The sequence below is a fragment of the Heterocephalus glaber genome, unplaced genomic scaffold, assembly GCF_053883595.1.
Source record: "Heterocephalus glaber isolate CG9 unplaced genomic scaffold, H.glaber_assembly_v1.0 deba00000901, whole genome shotgun sequence".
Taxonomy (NCBI): Eukaryota; Metazoa; Chordata; class Mammalia; order Rodentia; family Bathyergidae; genus Heterocephalus; species Heterocephalus glaber.
In genome coordinates, this window is record NW_028258171.1 from 7,233,155 (window position 1) to 7,248,800 (window position 15,646).

At 36.5% G+C, this 15,646-nt stretch overlaps 1 protein-coding gene across 1 annotated transcript in view; it reads left to right on the forward strand.

The window, feature by feature from the left end:
- Window positions 1-15,646, forward strand: part of Fancm (FA complementation group M) — a 49,424-nt gene that overhangs the window by 31,018 nt on the left and 2,760 nt on the right. Inside the window, exons 15-21 of the mRNA XM_013075073.2 lie at window positions 4,578-4,669; window positions 4,775-4,837; window positions 5,834-5,956; window positions 7,456-7,612; window positions 10,216-10,322; window positions 11,028-11,420; window positions 14,730-15,105. Coding sequence (XP_012930527.1) covers window positions 4,578-4,669; window positions 4,775-4,837; window positions 5,834-5,956; window positions 7,456-7,612; window positions 10,216-10,322; window positions 11,028-11,420; window positions 14,730-15,105 — 1,311 coding nt within the window. The remainder of the gene's footprint in view (window positions 1-4,577; window positions 4,670-4,774; window positions 4,838-5,833; window positions 5,957-7,455; window positions 7,613-10,215; window positions 10,323-11,027; window positions 11,421-14,729; window positions 15,106-15,646) is intronic.

A 15,646-nucleotide genomic window follows, 5' to 3' on the forward strand; every position in this document is an offset into this window, starting at 1 on the left:
TTTATATGACATGCATTTGAAAAGATGCCAGTAAGGGGTGGAAATAGCTACCAATTGAGTAATAGTGGTTTTTTAAGAGATTGACAGGATAGTGAAATTTTGAGTTAGATTAGCTTAAAAAGATGTTATAGATACTGTGTTGATTTTCATTTGGGCTACTCAGGAATACTTATAAATATATTGAAAAAGGGAATTTTGGTGTTATAAAATAATAAAACAAAAGGAAAGGGAGGAAGACCTAAGATATTGGGGGTATAGGCTGAAGTAGAGGATTTATCTAATAAGCTATTTGAGAAATACAGTGGACCCTTGAGTTATGACTGGCCTGACATATGAACAACTTGGGTTACGAGCAGAATTTTAGTTTTAACTTATGACTAAAGTCTTGAGTTACGACCTGAATGCTGGCCACTCTTGCTTCCAGATGGCCTCAGATACAGATTTAATCCTTAAAGAGTTCTGGAAGGAACTTTACAACATCCTTTCCTGTGTGGGGTTGACTGAGAAATCCTGGGCCAGTGTCTCTCTAAGGACACTGGGATCTGCCTATGTACAAGAGAGAGACTTTGAAGGCTGTGTAGAGGAGCCTGAGCCTTCAACTGACAACTTGAGTTACAGCCAGCGAATGAATTGAATTCATAAGTCAGAGATCTACTGTAAGATCATATTTAGAGATTGAGACCAGACCATAAAATAGCCAGAGATCTGGAGATCTATGATCAGACTTTATAGCTACAGAAAAACTAGAAAACATAGTGACAGATGTTTAGTATTAGAATGATATCAGTATCTTTTAAATTCTGCTATAGATCTCAACTAATTTATTTAAAGGTAATTTTTTTGGGCTACTTACAAGTTTTTTTTGGTACCGGGGATTGAATTTGAGTCCTTGTGCTTGCGCAGGAGGTGGCGAAACCACTGAGCTAAATCCCCGGCCCATACTTACGAGTTTTAATAATACTTATGACTGAAGAAAAAGAAATTGTATGACAAAATGAGTGTTTTCCTGTCCTTAGGTTGTTCTCATTAGTGTTGAGGTTGTGATTCATGAATATTCTATTTAAAATGAAAGCATGTTTACCGTAAGTTTTGGAAATATGTTTTAATTTTCAAAATGTGACTGGTTTGCATAGTTTGGGGTGTGCTCTGTCATTTTTATTTTCTGTAAATGTATGTTGCCTATTATCCTTTAAGTTTTGTTTTGACAATATCTATACAGTATTAAGTCCATTTTAGTGGGTGAAGTCATTGTTTTACTTGTGTCAGATCTGCATTAAAACTTCTTTTCTAGCATTGTGTATGACTATTAGTCATGTACATAATATTGAACATATATAAGAGAATATATAGTTCTTTTTTGTTTGATCTAATTCAAAGAAAGGATTTAAGATCACTTACCATGTTAATTGCCTATATTTCAAAAAGTTTATTTAAATACTACTAAAGCAGTTCAAAAGGAAACCTCCTGAAATGGGTTGTGTACTATCACTGAGCCCTTCATTAAATCTGGCTTTTTACAAGGTAATGAAAAAAGAAAATTAGTTGAATCATGTGCAAAAAAAAGGATCATTCCAGTTTATCTGTCTGGATAGATGTATTACTAGCACAGAATGTGAGGAGATATTAATTGTATGGGTTTGTATTATCTAGTGCTGTGTAACAAAGTACCTCAAAACTCAGTGGCTTAAAATAGCATTTATTTCAGTTTCTTGTACGTCAGGAATTGAAGAGCTGTATAGCTGGGTGGTTCTGGTTTTAGATTTCTCATGTGGTTATAGTTGGGATTTCAGCTAGAGTTGTGGAAGGGTTGATTTGATTTGGAGAGTTCTAAAAGGTGGGGGAGCGATAGAAGGTACACAGGAAGCCCTAGTTCTTAACAATTCTCAAATCCAGTGGAGCTGAGGTTAGTTGTAGGGAGCAGGGAAAGGGGATGTTACCAGAACCCCTGCAGTGAGTCCTGGTGTCCTATGAGCCAGGACAGCACAAGATGAATTAATTTGTAAAGGAAGGAAACGAGACTTAGAGAAGAAGCTGAGCTTTGGGCCTGATCGATGCTGCTCTGGGCAGCAAAGATGAAGGCACCTGAAGCTTGCCACACCTTTATTTACTACACGGGAGTAACATATGACTCAGAGGGTGATGATAATCCTAGGACAATGAGAAATTTATGTTGATTAGGAATTTGTCCCTTCCCAGGTGAAACCTTTCTCTTACTACTGGGTTCTCAAGGAACCAAGATGTCTTCAGGTGATGTAATCCTGCCCTGGAGCATTACAACATCACGGGACCATTGAGGTTTTAGCTGTGACCAGAGGCAAAAATGGAGTTACGTCTTGACATGCAATAGCCGGCCCTGTGGGCAAGAAAACTAGGCCTAATCATAATTTAATTGTGAAATGATTTTTCCCCAAGATTATGTAGAATAGCTCCCACCAGTTAGTAGTTCCTTCATTAGGGCTCAAAGCGTGGGAGTATTTTCCGTGATCCTTTCCTCCACCTTCCATCCTTTGGACACTTGGTCTTTTCTCATAACAAGTACCTTTTGAGTTTTCTGAGCCTGCTTCCTTTTGGTAGATGTTTGGAGGTCCAAAGGCCTCTTTCCAATTTATACTATCTGTTCCTTTCATTTGTAGTTGGCTGCATTTCTTCCAGTGTTATAATTCTGATACATCTTTATAGATCTCTCAAGAATCTTCTTAGAAAGTTCATCCCATTAGACACCGTTCATACACACAAATCTTTGGGAAAAAAGCCCTTCTCTTGTTTGGGCTTTTGCTGAGATGTTTGGAGATAATTCTTGAAGCTGTCTGGAGAGGATTTTTGAGAATCATACTTAAAATACTTAGGGGCCTTTTGTCTGACTGAATGGTACGCTGAGGTTCCACCTTTGTTCTTTCTGAGGTTTTAACAGCATCTTCAGTTATATCCTCAAGCTTCATAATATTTTCCTGGCGGTTTTCTGGATTTAATCTTTGCATAGATTTCTTAAATTTAGTATTGCTTGACACCTGAGGAGGCTGAGAATTTTCAAAACCATTAAGTTCCAACTGTTTTATATTTAATATTCTTTTCTTTGGCTTATCTTTTTCTCTCTTATTTTACTATAACAGCAAGAAGAAACAAGCAATACCTTAAACGGTTTGTCCTTAGCTATCTCACCTCATTCATTAGGTGAACTTTCTACTTTCCATATTAGCTGCAATGTTTTTAAACTTTTTGACACTACTTCTAGAGGATTTCCTTTCTTCAGTTTCCCATGAGGCTTTCCTTTTAAGCTCTCACCTGTCGTCTCCTCAGTGGGCATTAAGCTTCCTACAGTTTTTTGAAGCTCTTGAGGCCGTCACAAAAACTCTCAGAAGTCCTGTCATTTTCTACCCCCTGTCTAGTTCTAAAGCTCCTTTTGCAGTTTAGTTGTTTTGTCATGGCTACTCCCAATTTCTAGGTACCAAAACCTATATTATTTATTTATCTAATTTTATACTGCAATTAGCCTCTCCCAAAACTTTAATGATTTACAGCAAAAACATTTAATTTTTCAAGGTTTCTGTGAGTTAAGAATACAACTGTGGCTTAGCTGGGAGTGACTGGCTACAGTCAAGACACTGACTAGATCTGCTTTTAAGGTGGTTTATTTGTAAGATTGCTGGCATGGGGCTTCATTTTCTTGCTATGTGGACATCTCCATAGGGTTGCTTGATTATAGCCTCAAAGTGTAGCATCTGGTAGCTGGGGATGGTGGCCCACACCTGTGGTCTCAGCTACTCGGAAGGCTGAGGTTCAAGGATTGCTTGAGCTCAGGAGTTCTAGACCAGCCTGGGTAACACAGAGGAAAAACATAGCTGGCCTCCCAATACAATTGATATAAGAGAAAGAGCAAGCGTTAGGCCACAATGCCTTTATGACTTAGGTTTATAAATAACACACCTTTGCTTCCATCTGGCCTGCACTCAAGTGGAGAGGAATTATAATGTACTACTGAAGGGAGGATTATCAAAGAATTTGTGAACAAAACACCACCACAGGGTCTCTAATACTCTTAATAGAGGGTTTTGTGAAGATACAAAACAGCATCTTGAATGAAAATTTTATGGAAGTGTAAAAATAGAACTTTGTTTAAGTACTTTAAAAATGTGAAGTATTTGCTTTCATACGTGAGGGATTTTTTGTTGTTGTTGCTGTTCTGGGAATTGAACCCAGGGCCTCATGCTTGCAGAGCATGTACTCTGCCACTGAGCTGCACTGCCAACCTGAGGATTTTGTTTTAACCTTCTTCCTCTTCCCTAAATAGTTAGTTCTAGTTACATTTTGGTGAATATCCTACCAGTTTTTATGCTTATATGCAAACACACATATATATGTACACATATATACGCACAAAAATTGAATCTTTTAATGTATTGTTTTGTAGCATGCATATTCATTATTTTAATTCCTTCAGCCTGAAGGTGAATAAAGGCAAAAGGGCAGGAAGACTATAATAGATTTAGAGGTGAATTCTAGAATCATGGACTAATAAAATTACATTTTGCCTTCTGTTCTATTGACCAGATTTATTTTATCTTTTAAATAAATTATAGGTGAACAATTATTAATAAATAGTGAAAGTGAAGATGAGGTTTTTCTAAGAAAACATAAAAAGCGAAAAAAAAATGTTTTAAAATCTCCTGAGGTGAGTCTTTCAGTCATTACAATAATATAATCACATAAAAGCCATTTTTTTTGCTTGAGGACTTTGTATTACCTTTTACCTAATCTGTTTATTTATTCATTTTAGGATCAGAAAAATAGTGAAATTGATTCTCCAGTTCATGCTGTCAAAAAGCACAGGGTTCGTAGAGTAAGTAAATGACAGATAGTATATAATCAATTTGTTTTAGGATGATATTAAAAGAAAATGTATATGCATAAATATATTTACTCTTATAAGGATATAATTAATGGGAAAATTGGTACTATATATCCTATTAGTTTTCAGAGAGAAGTTCATTGTAAACTTTCTAAGCATAATAAATACAAATATTAAATCATTTTAATTGCTTTTAAAAGTCATTCCTCTTTGGCAGGTCAGCATATGTTTACTTTGGCAGGTCAGCACATGTTTGGTAAATAACCTTTGCTAGGTATGTTAAGGTACTGGAGATACTATCAGGAATATATCCCAAAACTAAAACTCTGGATCCTTCTGCTTGAGCTTCCTAGGAGAATGCTGGGATTACAGGCCTGTACCACCACATTTGGCTTGTATTTTATTTAATTCTCTGATACAATCTAGGATAATTTGGGGAAAATGAATTAAAAGTGCAACCAATACATATTAACTTCATATAATCATAAAATTTCACTAGAAAAATTGCTTTAACAAGTTCTTCTAAAGGAAGCACTATTGAAAATACAAGTTCACATCAAATATATCTGATAGAAAGCTAAATTGAATGAATATTTATGTTACCTAATTTGGCATTTTAGCATTGAGAATTACCTAACTGATTGATTTTTAAACTCGTAAATATGGGGCCAGGAATGTAGCTCGGTGGTTCTGCTGCCTGCCTCACAAGCACAAGGTCCCGAGTTCAATCCCCAGTACCAAAAATAAATAAATAAATAAATAAATTCTTAAGTATTATATATAGATCTGAATTATGAGAGTAATTTTACTTTTGTAAGTGAGTATTAAACTAAAATATTTAAAAAGAAAAACTAAAAATTAAAGGAATTATTTTGACAAATGTACTATGATAAAATTATCAACTATATACTATAATATATACTGATATATTAAAATATACTATGACAAATATCAACTATTATGCATAATTTTATTGAATTTTTATAGTCTGAATTATCATCTAGTGATGAGAGTGAGAACATACCATATCTACAATTAGAGGACTTTAAGAATTGTAATAGGAATACTAGAAGAGGCATCAAAGTCCAAAATGGACAGAGTCACCAAAAGGTAATCTTTCTTTAGTTTTAAAAATTCTACATACATATATATATATGTATATAATAAAGATCATTAGCATTTATATCAAAGTATATTTATGCATTTTTAATTAGAAAAATACCACAATTTTGAAAGAAATGTTTTGGCACCAGTTTTGATTTTTTTTTTCCCCCTGGAGTGAAAATCTCAAAGTGTGTTTTTGTTTTGTTTTTATTTTTTGAGACAGGGTCTCACTGTGTAGCCCAGACTGGCCTTGAACTCATTGTGTAGCCCAGACTGGCCTCGAACTCTCGAACTCAACAGCCATCTTCCTGCCTCAGCCTCCCAAGTGCTGGGATCATCGGTGTGCACCACCATGCCCAGCATTCTCCTTGTGTTTTGATTCCTTATTTTGTAGTGCTGTGTTATTTTGAATAAGTAAATGAAGTACGTGGAAAATTTATTGTTCAAATTGAGGAAAATGTGGACACAGAAACCTGAGCTTTAACATTTGCTTTTACAGTCTTATTATTTTCTGTATCAATGTCCAGTATTCAAATATTTGAAAAAGGTTCTTAGCATCTTTCCTCTGGTCAGTCCTTTTGGTTTGTAGTATTTTTCCTGGCAAAAACTAGTTAGCTGGAATACTCAGGAAACTTTTTATTAAAAATGTGCAGGAAGGGCCGAGGATTTAGCTCAGTGGTTCCGCCACTTGCCTCGCAAGCGCAAAGTCCCGAGTTTGATCCCCAGTACTAAAAAAAAAAAAAAAAAAAATACAGAAAGCTGTCATGATGACTTGTCCATTAGTATACTAAAAATTTATCAGGAATAATTTTAAGTAGACCTATTACTTTATCATTTTTTCTTGCAGATTTTTTTTCTTTTTTGGTACTGGGGATTGAACTTGGGTCCTTGTGCTTGCTAGGCAGGCAGCGGAACCACTGAGCCAAATCCTCGGCCCCAGATTTTTTTTCTTAAAAGCATTAACAGAATTGGGCCTGGTGGTGCGCATCTGTAATCCCAACACTTTGGGAGGGTGAGGCATGATGACTGCAAATTTGAGCCTAGCCCTGGCAGTGTAGAGACTTAGAGCTTGTCTCTAAATGAATGCAGTCATTTTTTAAAAAAAGGGGGTCAGGGATGTAACTCAGTGTGAAGGTACAGAGTGTAGTTCCCAGAGTTAGAGGGAAAAAAACTGCATTGACAAAAAATCCATTTTCCTAAGAGGAACAACTTCTGTAGCACAGGAGGATAACTGGTTGAAAGTTGTGTATTTCAGAGTTGCTACTAGACAGGGTCTTGAACATTCCCAGTATAAAGAAATGCTAAGGTGATAGACGGAGCCGTTGCCCTGACCCAGTCCTTACACATGGTGCGCGTGTGCTGAAAAGTCACACTGTGACCCCGAAATGTATCGTTCCGTTCCAATTGAAAATTTAAAGAGTATTTAATATCCTTTTTCAAGAACTAAAATCGTGAAAGAAAATTATCTTCTCAAGGATATCTTCATGTTTTCTACTTTGTCTTAGCATGTGGCTAGGATGTTTCTGGATGATGAAGCAGAACTTTCTGAAGAAGATGCAAAGTGCATCTCATCAGATGAAAGTGATGACTCGGAAAATGAGCCAGATTCCTCGATGTTGAACTTCTTAAATGATGAAACTCAACTTTCACAGGCTGTAAATGGTGATGTTATGATAATACTTTCTAAAAACCTTTCCACTGTTCCCAGTGTGCTCATATTTAAAAATTTTGAGCAGTTTTCCAAGAAACTATATTTAAAGGGAATTAAATTTGCTGTGTGCAAAATATTTACTTCATAATTTTCATTTAAATTCTATATGCTTGGTTATTTATAGGCTTCTGCTTATTTGAATAATTCTTTCTTGATTGACTGGAGTGGCTCAAGTATCAAATGCTCATTCCACAAGTATTTATGCCTCTTAATGGTAATGTAAGGAACTTTAGAAAATTATGCCATTGAAAAAAGGGGACAAAAAGCTTTCCATATGAAGCTTACCTTCCGGTGGAAAGCGATAGTACATATAATAACTCATTTAGTATAAGATGAAAAATATAAAGAAAAGTGAAAATAATTGAACAAGATAGGGCCTTGCATTGGCCAAGGGTATTAATAATGTTCAAGTGGTCATTTTAAATGAGGTGATTGGGAGTAGGCCTCACTGAGAAGATGATGTTTGATCAGTGACTAAAAGAGGGGTTTACCCATGTGAGTGATTAAAACCAACAGAGAATAAAGCTAAGTTTATTATTGCCGTGTAAGGGAGGTTTACTTTTGGAAAATAGTGTCTTCAAGCAATGCTTGAGCAGATATTATAGAGTTCCAATCCATAGGTTCCATTAGGCTGTAAAAGAAGTATGAACTATTTGATGGGCTTATCAGTATTCTGGTCTTTCACAGATCTTGCCATTTATTCTGTCCTGGCAGTCTCTGATAATGATTTAAAACAGCAAGGTTTCTAAATGTCCAAGAATTTTAAATCAAAAAAGATTTAAAGATAAAATTTTCAGTACTGTATCCTTGATACTGATATGATTTACAGAATAAGATTTTATGCCCTTAAAGGAAGTAAGTGACCTTTGCAGGTTTATAGTATAAAGGCAGGAGTATGCCCAGCCTATTCATGATAGCATTGTGACTAGAATAAGGGAGAAAGGTCACAGCAGGAAGTGAGATCAAAGACAGTCTGCAGCCAGATCATGATCTGACATTTAAGAATCATCTCTAGCTTCCATATTGAGAATGGTCTACAGGGTAGCAAAAGTAGGATGGGCCAGGGATTTAGCTCAGTGGTTCTGCCACCTGCCTCGAAAGCACAATGTCCTAAGTTCGATCCCTGGTACAAAAAAAAAAAAAAGAAAAGAGCAGCTAGGAGGCAGTTGCAGTAATCCAGGCAAAGGGGACAGAGGCTTCTGCAAAGGCGGTGCTGAAGAGGATGAGAATGAGTGAATAGAGTAGAGAAAGCTGACAGGATTTTCTGGAGGATTAGAAAGAAAGGAATGCAATAGGATGAATGCAGTTGCAGTTATCTGACCTGGAGAAGGCTACAGATGGAGCAGTTTGGATGGAGAGAAATCTGAATGTCCATTTCAGATAGTTTATTTGAAATAGCTTTTTTAGATTTCAAAGCTTTTTAAAAAAAAGTAATTCCAAATTATCTTTTATTTTCATGTATCATTTCTTAAGTACCTTTTTTGCTATAACTTTATAAATGATAGGCATAATTTAAAAATCTTTTATTTCCCAATTTTTACTTAACTGAAAATCATGAAACTTTGCTGTGGCTTTTAATGTAAAATGCTTGTATAAATAAGGTACAGTTCTGAAGTATTTATGTACATTTGTTTTTTGGTTTTGTTTATTTTTCTGAGACCAGGGTCTCGTTATGCAGTTCAGGCAGGCCTGGAACTCACAATGATCCTCCTGCCTCAGCCTCCCGAGTGCTGGGATTACAGGCATGCGCCACCCCGCCTGGTTTATGTACATTTGTTTTGAATGAAAAGGGACTATTCTAAACCTGGTTTTCATGAGAAATGGCCAAGGCAGAGAGCTTAAATAAGTTGTCTGTGATCACCCAACTAGATGGTGTAATTTCAGAGGCTTTTTCTCAGCAGTGCTGGGGACTGAAAGCAGGGCCTTAAGCATCCGAGGCAAATGCTTTGCTGCTGACCTACATCCCCAGTTCCTTTCTTTCTCTCTCTTTTTCTTTATGATGCTGGCTATCAAAACCCACAGCCTTCACACTAAGCTACATCCTCAGCCCCCAGTCCCTCTCTTTTCTGAAACAAGTTCTCACTAATATGCTAAGTTACCCAGGCTGAGTTCGAATTTGCCATCCTCTTGCTTCAGGCTCCCAGAGAACTGGGCTCAGTAGTTCTTCCTTCTTCTCCTCTTTCATCCTTTTCCCCCTCCTCCTCTCTTCTCTACCTTCTTTCTTTGTCCTCTTCTCATTCTTCTATCTCTTCTTTCTCCTTCCTCCCTCTCATTATTATTATTAATTTTGTAACAGGGTCTCACTAAGGTGCCCAGGCTGGCCCCAAACTTGAGAGATCCTCCTGCCTCAGCCTCCCAAGTAGCTGGGATTACAGGCGTGTGCCACCTCGCCTGGCTTACTTTGCATTTTGAATCATCATTTTTAGGTATCTTTCAATATATATTAGTATCTTTTATATAAAATATTTTTTCAATGCTTGAATGTAAATTTGGAATAGCTAGTTTTCTTTTAAATCAGTTTGCTACTTTATCTTCATTTCTTATCTTTACACAGATTCTGAAATGAGAGCTATTTACATGAAATCTTTGCATAGTCCATTGATGAGCAATAAGTACAAAATGGTCCATAAGAAACATAGAAACATAAACATTTTCTCACAGGTATGAACTTATAGAAATAATAATTTCCTCATGGTGGTGATGAAATATGTTCCTGTTAGTGAAGCTTCTATTTTGTTCCTAAATATGGGCCATCAGCCATCTGAGCAAATTTCTGCTGTTAGGAAGGTGGACTAAATGAATTCTCAAGATCCCTTTTAGTCCTAATTTGATCAAGTTGTATCCTTTCTTTAATTTGAATTACTTAGAGTAAAACATTTCCAATTAGAATGTTTTAGAGAACAGAATTTCACCATCTACCAGTTAGGTTTTTAATTCTCATACACGTCATATTTCTCTTAAAATTTATTTATTTTTCATAAAAATGTTATGTCTAAAAATTACAAATTCTTGTTCATTTATAGATAACACTTCTTATATTCCTAGATTTGTTCACCATGTTTGGCTTGATAATGTGATTATTCACCTCTCTATACTTACATTGTACTTATTAAATAGCACTCATCCGAAATATTATTATTGCTTACTTTTCTGGGTGCCTTACCAGACTGTAAAATTCTGTAGGATAAATCAGTCTTTATCTCCCAAGTACCAACTTTCCCCCATAAAGAAGGTACTTAGTGTATGTTAGTTGAACAAGTGACTGACTTAAAATAAGCGAAATAAGCATTAGTGCTTAAAAGAATATATGTATGGAACATGTTGAATGTATGAAAGGAATTTCAAAGACCTGTGTTTTTATTACAGATTCCTGAACAAGATGAAACCTATTTAGAGGACAGTTTCTGTGTTGATGAAGAGGAGTCTTGCAAAAACCAATCAAGTGAAGAAGAAATTTGTGTTGATTTTAACTTAATAACTGAAGATTGTTTTTCGAGTGAGAGCAAAAAATATACAACCCGACGTGCAGTAATGCTAAAGCAAATGAAGATGCAGCAGAATTGTGCACGTTCAAAAAAGAAATTATCCAGAATCATTCTACCAGATGATTCAAGTGAGGAGGAAAACAGTGTAAACGATAAAAGAGAATCAGATACTGTGGGTAACTCAGGCACTATTGACAAGAATAATCCCCAGGAGGATCCTTTGACTTTAATGCCTGCTGAGTCTTCGGTGCAGCTGAAGGTCCTTTCTAATCTAGTAAGTCAGTCGATAGAGCAGAGCCAACAGATGCCACTTCATTGAGAGGGTACGATTTCTGAAGTCTTGGGCATCAAACTTCAGAGCCTTAAAACCTAATCAACCTCATCACCATAGATTACTATTGAGTCACATAAAGAATGTAGAAAATTTCTAATTCAGTCGAAGGTATGGATGAATTTAAAGAAAAAAGCCTTCACATGTTTGACAAAAAGGTTTTTGTAGTGGGAGAAGGAAAATCGTTTTGGGTGTTTTGGGGGTATGTGTGTGCTTTTTTGGGGGTTGGGGGGTATATGCAATAACTAGATCAAAGAAAACTGAGCAAAAATTTGAAGAAAATTTTTTCAAGCCAGGGATGATGATACCTGTCTATAATCCCACCACTGGGGAAGCTGAGGCAGGAGGCTCAAGGCCAGTTTGGGCTACACAAGCAAGACCCTGTGTCAAGAAAACAAAGAAGAAAAATTTTCTTGAAATAAGAAAATGATACACTAAATTATCGGAAGTTTATAGGATACTTAGGTTTTAATTATTTTTAAATGTATTGATGGTTTTCTGTCAGGAGGCATAATTTTATCAAAAGGTAGGAAAATAGTGCTTCCTGCAAGATGAAATTGATAAAAATTCTATGCACAGAACTAGTCCCCAGATTTGCTGTTTTTCCCCCAAAATACTTCAGGTATTTTTAATATGCTTACTTTCTCTGGCTAGAACTTCCCATCCTGTGTTCAATAGAAGGGAAAGAGTGGGCATCCTCTCCTTGTAGCTGTGGAACAAAACCTGTGTGATGCCAGCTGTGTGCTTTTCTTATCTGGCTTTAACTGTGTTTGTTATGCTCTTAGTTTTCAGGGTTTTTATCATAAAAGGATGTTACGTTTTGAAAAATGCTTCTCTGCATCCACAGAGATGATTTTGTGTGTGTGTATGTGTGCGTGCATGTTTGTGCAGGTGCATGATTTCCTTCTTCATTGTATTAATGTGATGATTGGTTGATTTTCATATGTTGAACTACCTTGCATTCCTGGGATAAATCTTACTGATCATGGAGTATAATCTTTTTTTTTGGTACTGGGGATCCAACTCGGGTCCTTGCGCTTGTGCAGCAGGCAGCGAAACCACTGAGCTAAATCCCCGGCACTCATGGAGTATGATCTTGACAGCTGCTGAATTTGATTTGCTACTATTTTTTATCTGTCTATTTCCCTACGGCATATTGGTTTGTAGTTTTATAGTGTCTTTTACTGGCTTCCATATTATGGTATTACTGATTTCATAGAATGAGTTAAGAGATACTCTCTCTTCAAATGATTTGGAAACCATTGGTGTTGATTCTTTGAATGTTTGGTAGGTAGAATTCATTAATAAAGCCATTTGCTCCTGGCCTGTTCTTTGTTGAGAGGTTTTTGATTACTAATCTAATCTCTTGATTACTAATTTTTTTTATAGATCTATTCAGATTTTCTGTCTATTTTTCAGTCAATTCCATCAATTTATGTGGTCTGAGAAATTTGTCCAGTCATTTAGGTTATGCAACTTGTTGGCATATAGTGTTCATTGTGTCCTCTTTGTAGTCTTTTTGTTCTGTAAATTTGAAGTAAGGTCCTGCTTTTTATTGCTAACTTTAGTAATATGTCTCTTCTCTCATCTACTGTTTGGTTATCCAGTAATATAGTTTGTGTAAGAAGCGCAGATTTTTTTCTCTGTATCGGTTTTAGAACAGTAAGTTTGTTTACTAGCATTCTCAGCAGTTTTTGTTTGTTTGTTTTTGTGGTACTGTGGATTGAACCTAGTGGCGCTCTTCCACTGAGCTACATCCTGGGCCCTTTTATTTTTTATTTTGAGGCAGGGTTTTACTGAGTTACCCAGGCTAACCTCTTAACTTCTGATTCTCCTGCCTCAGCCTCCCAGTACCAAGAATTAAGGGTGCACACCACCATGTGTGGCTTAATCTTTTACTGTTATGATTAGGCATATAACAAATTGCCATGTACCTGTCTTCTCAGATTTTGCCAGAGAAGCTGGGGAGTGGATTCTCTGCAGTTACTGCAAAAGGCAAATGCAAATGCGATGGTGCCAGATACCGCTGACATCTCCATAGGGTTTCCTGCCTTTTCCTTCTCCCAGCTGCATACAACAGTTGCTTCTCAGGCAGGGCCTCCTCAGGAGAGAATACTGTCAGTCTATGAGAATTGGTTTTTCTGTAGTTTCAAGTCAGTATTTTTCTTCCAGCAACATTTTCATAGTTCTAGTTTTCATACAGTTCCTGTGTTCATACAACCATATGGTTCCTAGGCTTTCTTTTCCGAGGCTCTTTAAGTTTTGTTTGAGGTTTTTATGGACCAAGTGGGTACTATGTGTACATATTTTTCCAACAAATTCACAGGGCTGGAGGATTACTTTGTCCTGAGAGGATTTTCCCTTTTTACTAGATATCAAGGTTGACTTTTTTGCTTTCTTCTTTTATGGAATAAATTTCTTTGTTGCACTTACACTCAAATATTTTAAGTTTTTGAAGGTTTGGACATCTGGCACTCTGTATGTTTCCCATGGATTGACCTATATAAAAAGAACTCATGGTCAACAGGATTTGACAGATAATTTGCTAAGGGAATCTGGGTTTGTTCTGGCTTTGTTTCCAGGATTCTCACTTTTGTTGTTTTTTAGTGCTAGGGATTGAATCAAGGGTCTTGCAGATGCTTGGCAAGTGTTCTACCACTGATGCTTGAACTCATGATCCTCCTGCCTCAGCGTGCGGGGATTATAGATGTAGGCTTCCGTGCTCAGCTCAAAATATTTCTTAAGACATTATTTAGGGGCTGGGGAGTATTGTTCAGTGGTGGAGTGGTAGAGCTCTGGGTTTGATACCCTGCACTGCAAAAAAACCCACATTATTTAGGAGGTTCAGTTCTTTTCAGTTTAAGATACTTTCTGGTTATCTAATCTCCCAGTTTTTCAGTAATATCTTGTGCTAGTTTCCTTATTTTCTGAGATGAACTCCTCACATACACTTTAAGGGTATTATTTAACCATTCTTTCATTTGTCTACCTTTTGAAAACTGATTTGCTTCCCTGTTCATTTTTAGATTTTCTCCTATTTCACATCTTCCACTCTTAGCTTTTGTTTACTTGTAGCTTTGTAATATATTTTGAATTGTAAGAATGGTGGCTTGTTCCTTTATTTAGTCACATTGGTTGTGCTGAAGGAAAAAAAAGTAAATATCACAAGGAGAATCAGCGTGATGGGTAAGAAGTTTCTGGTACTGATATATATTTGACCAGGTGGTGATCACTTGTTTTCTGCTCTTTCAGGTGGGTCATGCTCTGGAGGATCCTAGCACTCCAGGGGCACACTGTTCCAATTCAGGATCCCATGTGGCGGAGCCCCATACTTCTCTTAGATTTGCACCAGAAGAAAAAAGAACCTGTGTTCTTGTAGCTAGTCGAGAAATAACTTCTGGTTTCCAAGTAATTTCTTCCCTAAGAGCAGTTCATGGCTTCCATGTAGAAGTCTGTCCTCTTAACGGCTGTGACTACATTGTGAGTAACCGCATGGTGGTGGAGAGGAGGTGTCAATCTGAGATGTTAAGTGCTGTCAATAAGAACAAGCTCATTGAGCAAATCCAGCACCTGCAGAGCATGTTTGAAAGAATATGTGTGATTGTGGAAAAAGACAGAGAAAAAACAGGTTTGTATTTTAAAATGTCTGTTTATAAGATGGTGAAGAAACGTGATTATTATTACTTCATTCTTTAACTGTCAGATGGAAAACCTGAAATATAAATACGTACTTTTACATTTTAATGCCATTATGTTTTTCATCAGTCATTGTATTTAAATGAATCTAATGAGAATTGAAGGGTGGCAAATAGGCTAGTGAATCAATCAGAAGACATTTTCAGGAACCCCAGGAAGGATGAGGGCCTTCAGGAAGACAGCAGTGGGGAAGTGGAGGATTTGGGAGGTGTTTAGGAATCAGAATTTGCAGGAGTTGGTGGGAGTTGAGAATTACTCCTAGCTGACCAGCTTGTTGGTGATGGGGAGGTTAGGTAATGGTGCTTTTACTACAATTATAAGTATAAAAGAAACAGCAAATTTGAAGGGCAAGGTAAGGTCAATTTTAAATGTTAAGATGCTTAAGTTTGAAATGAGTAGGATGCATTTGTAAATGCAGGACTAGTAATACAGTTAGGAATTTGAATAGTAATTATTTAATTGTATGGGGGAAT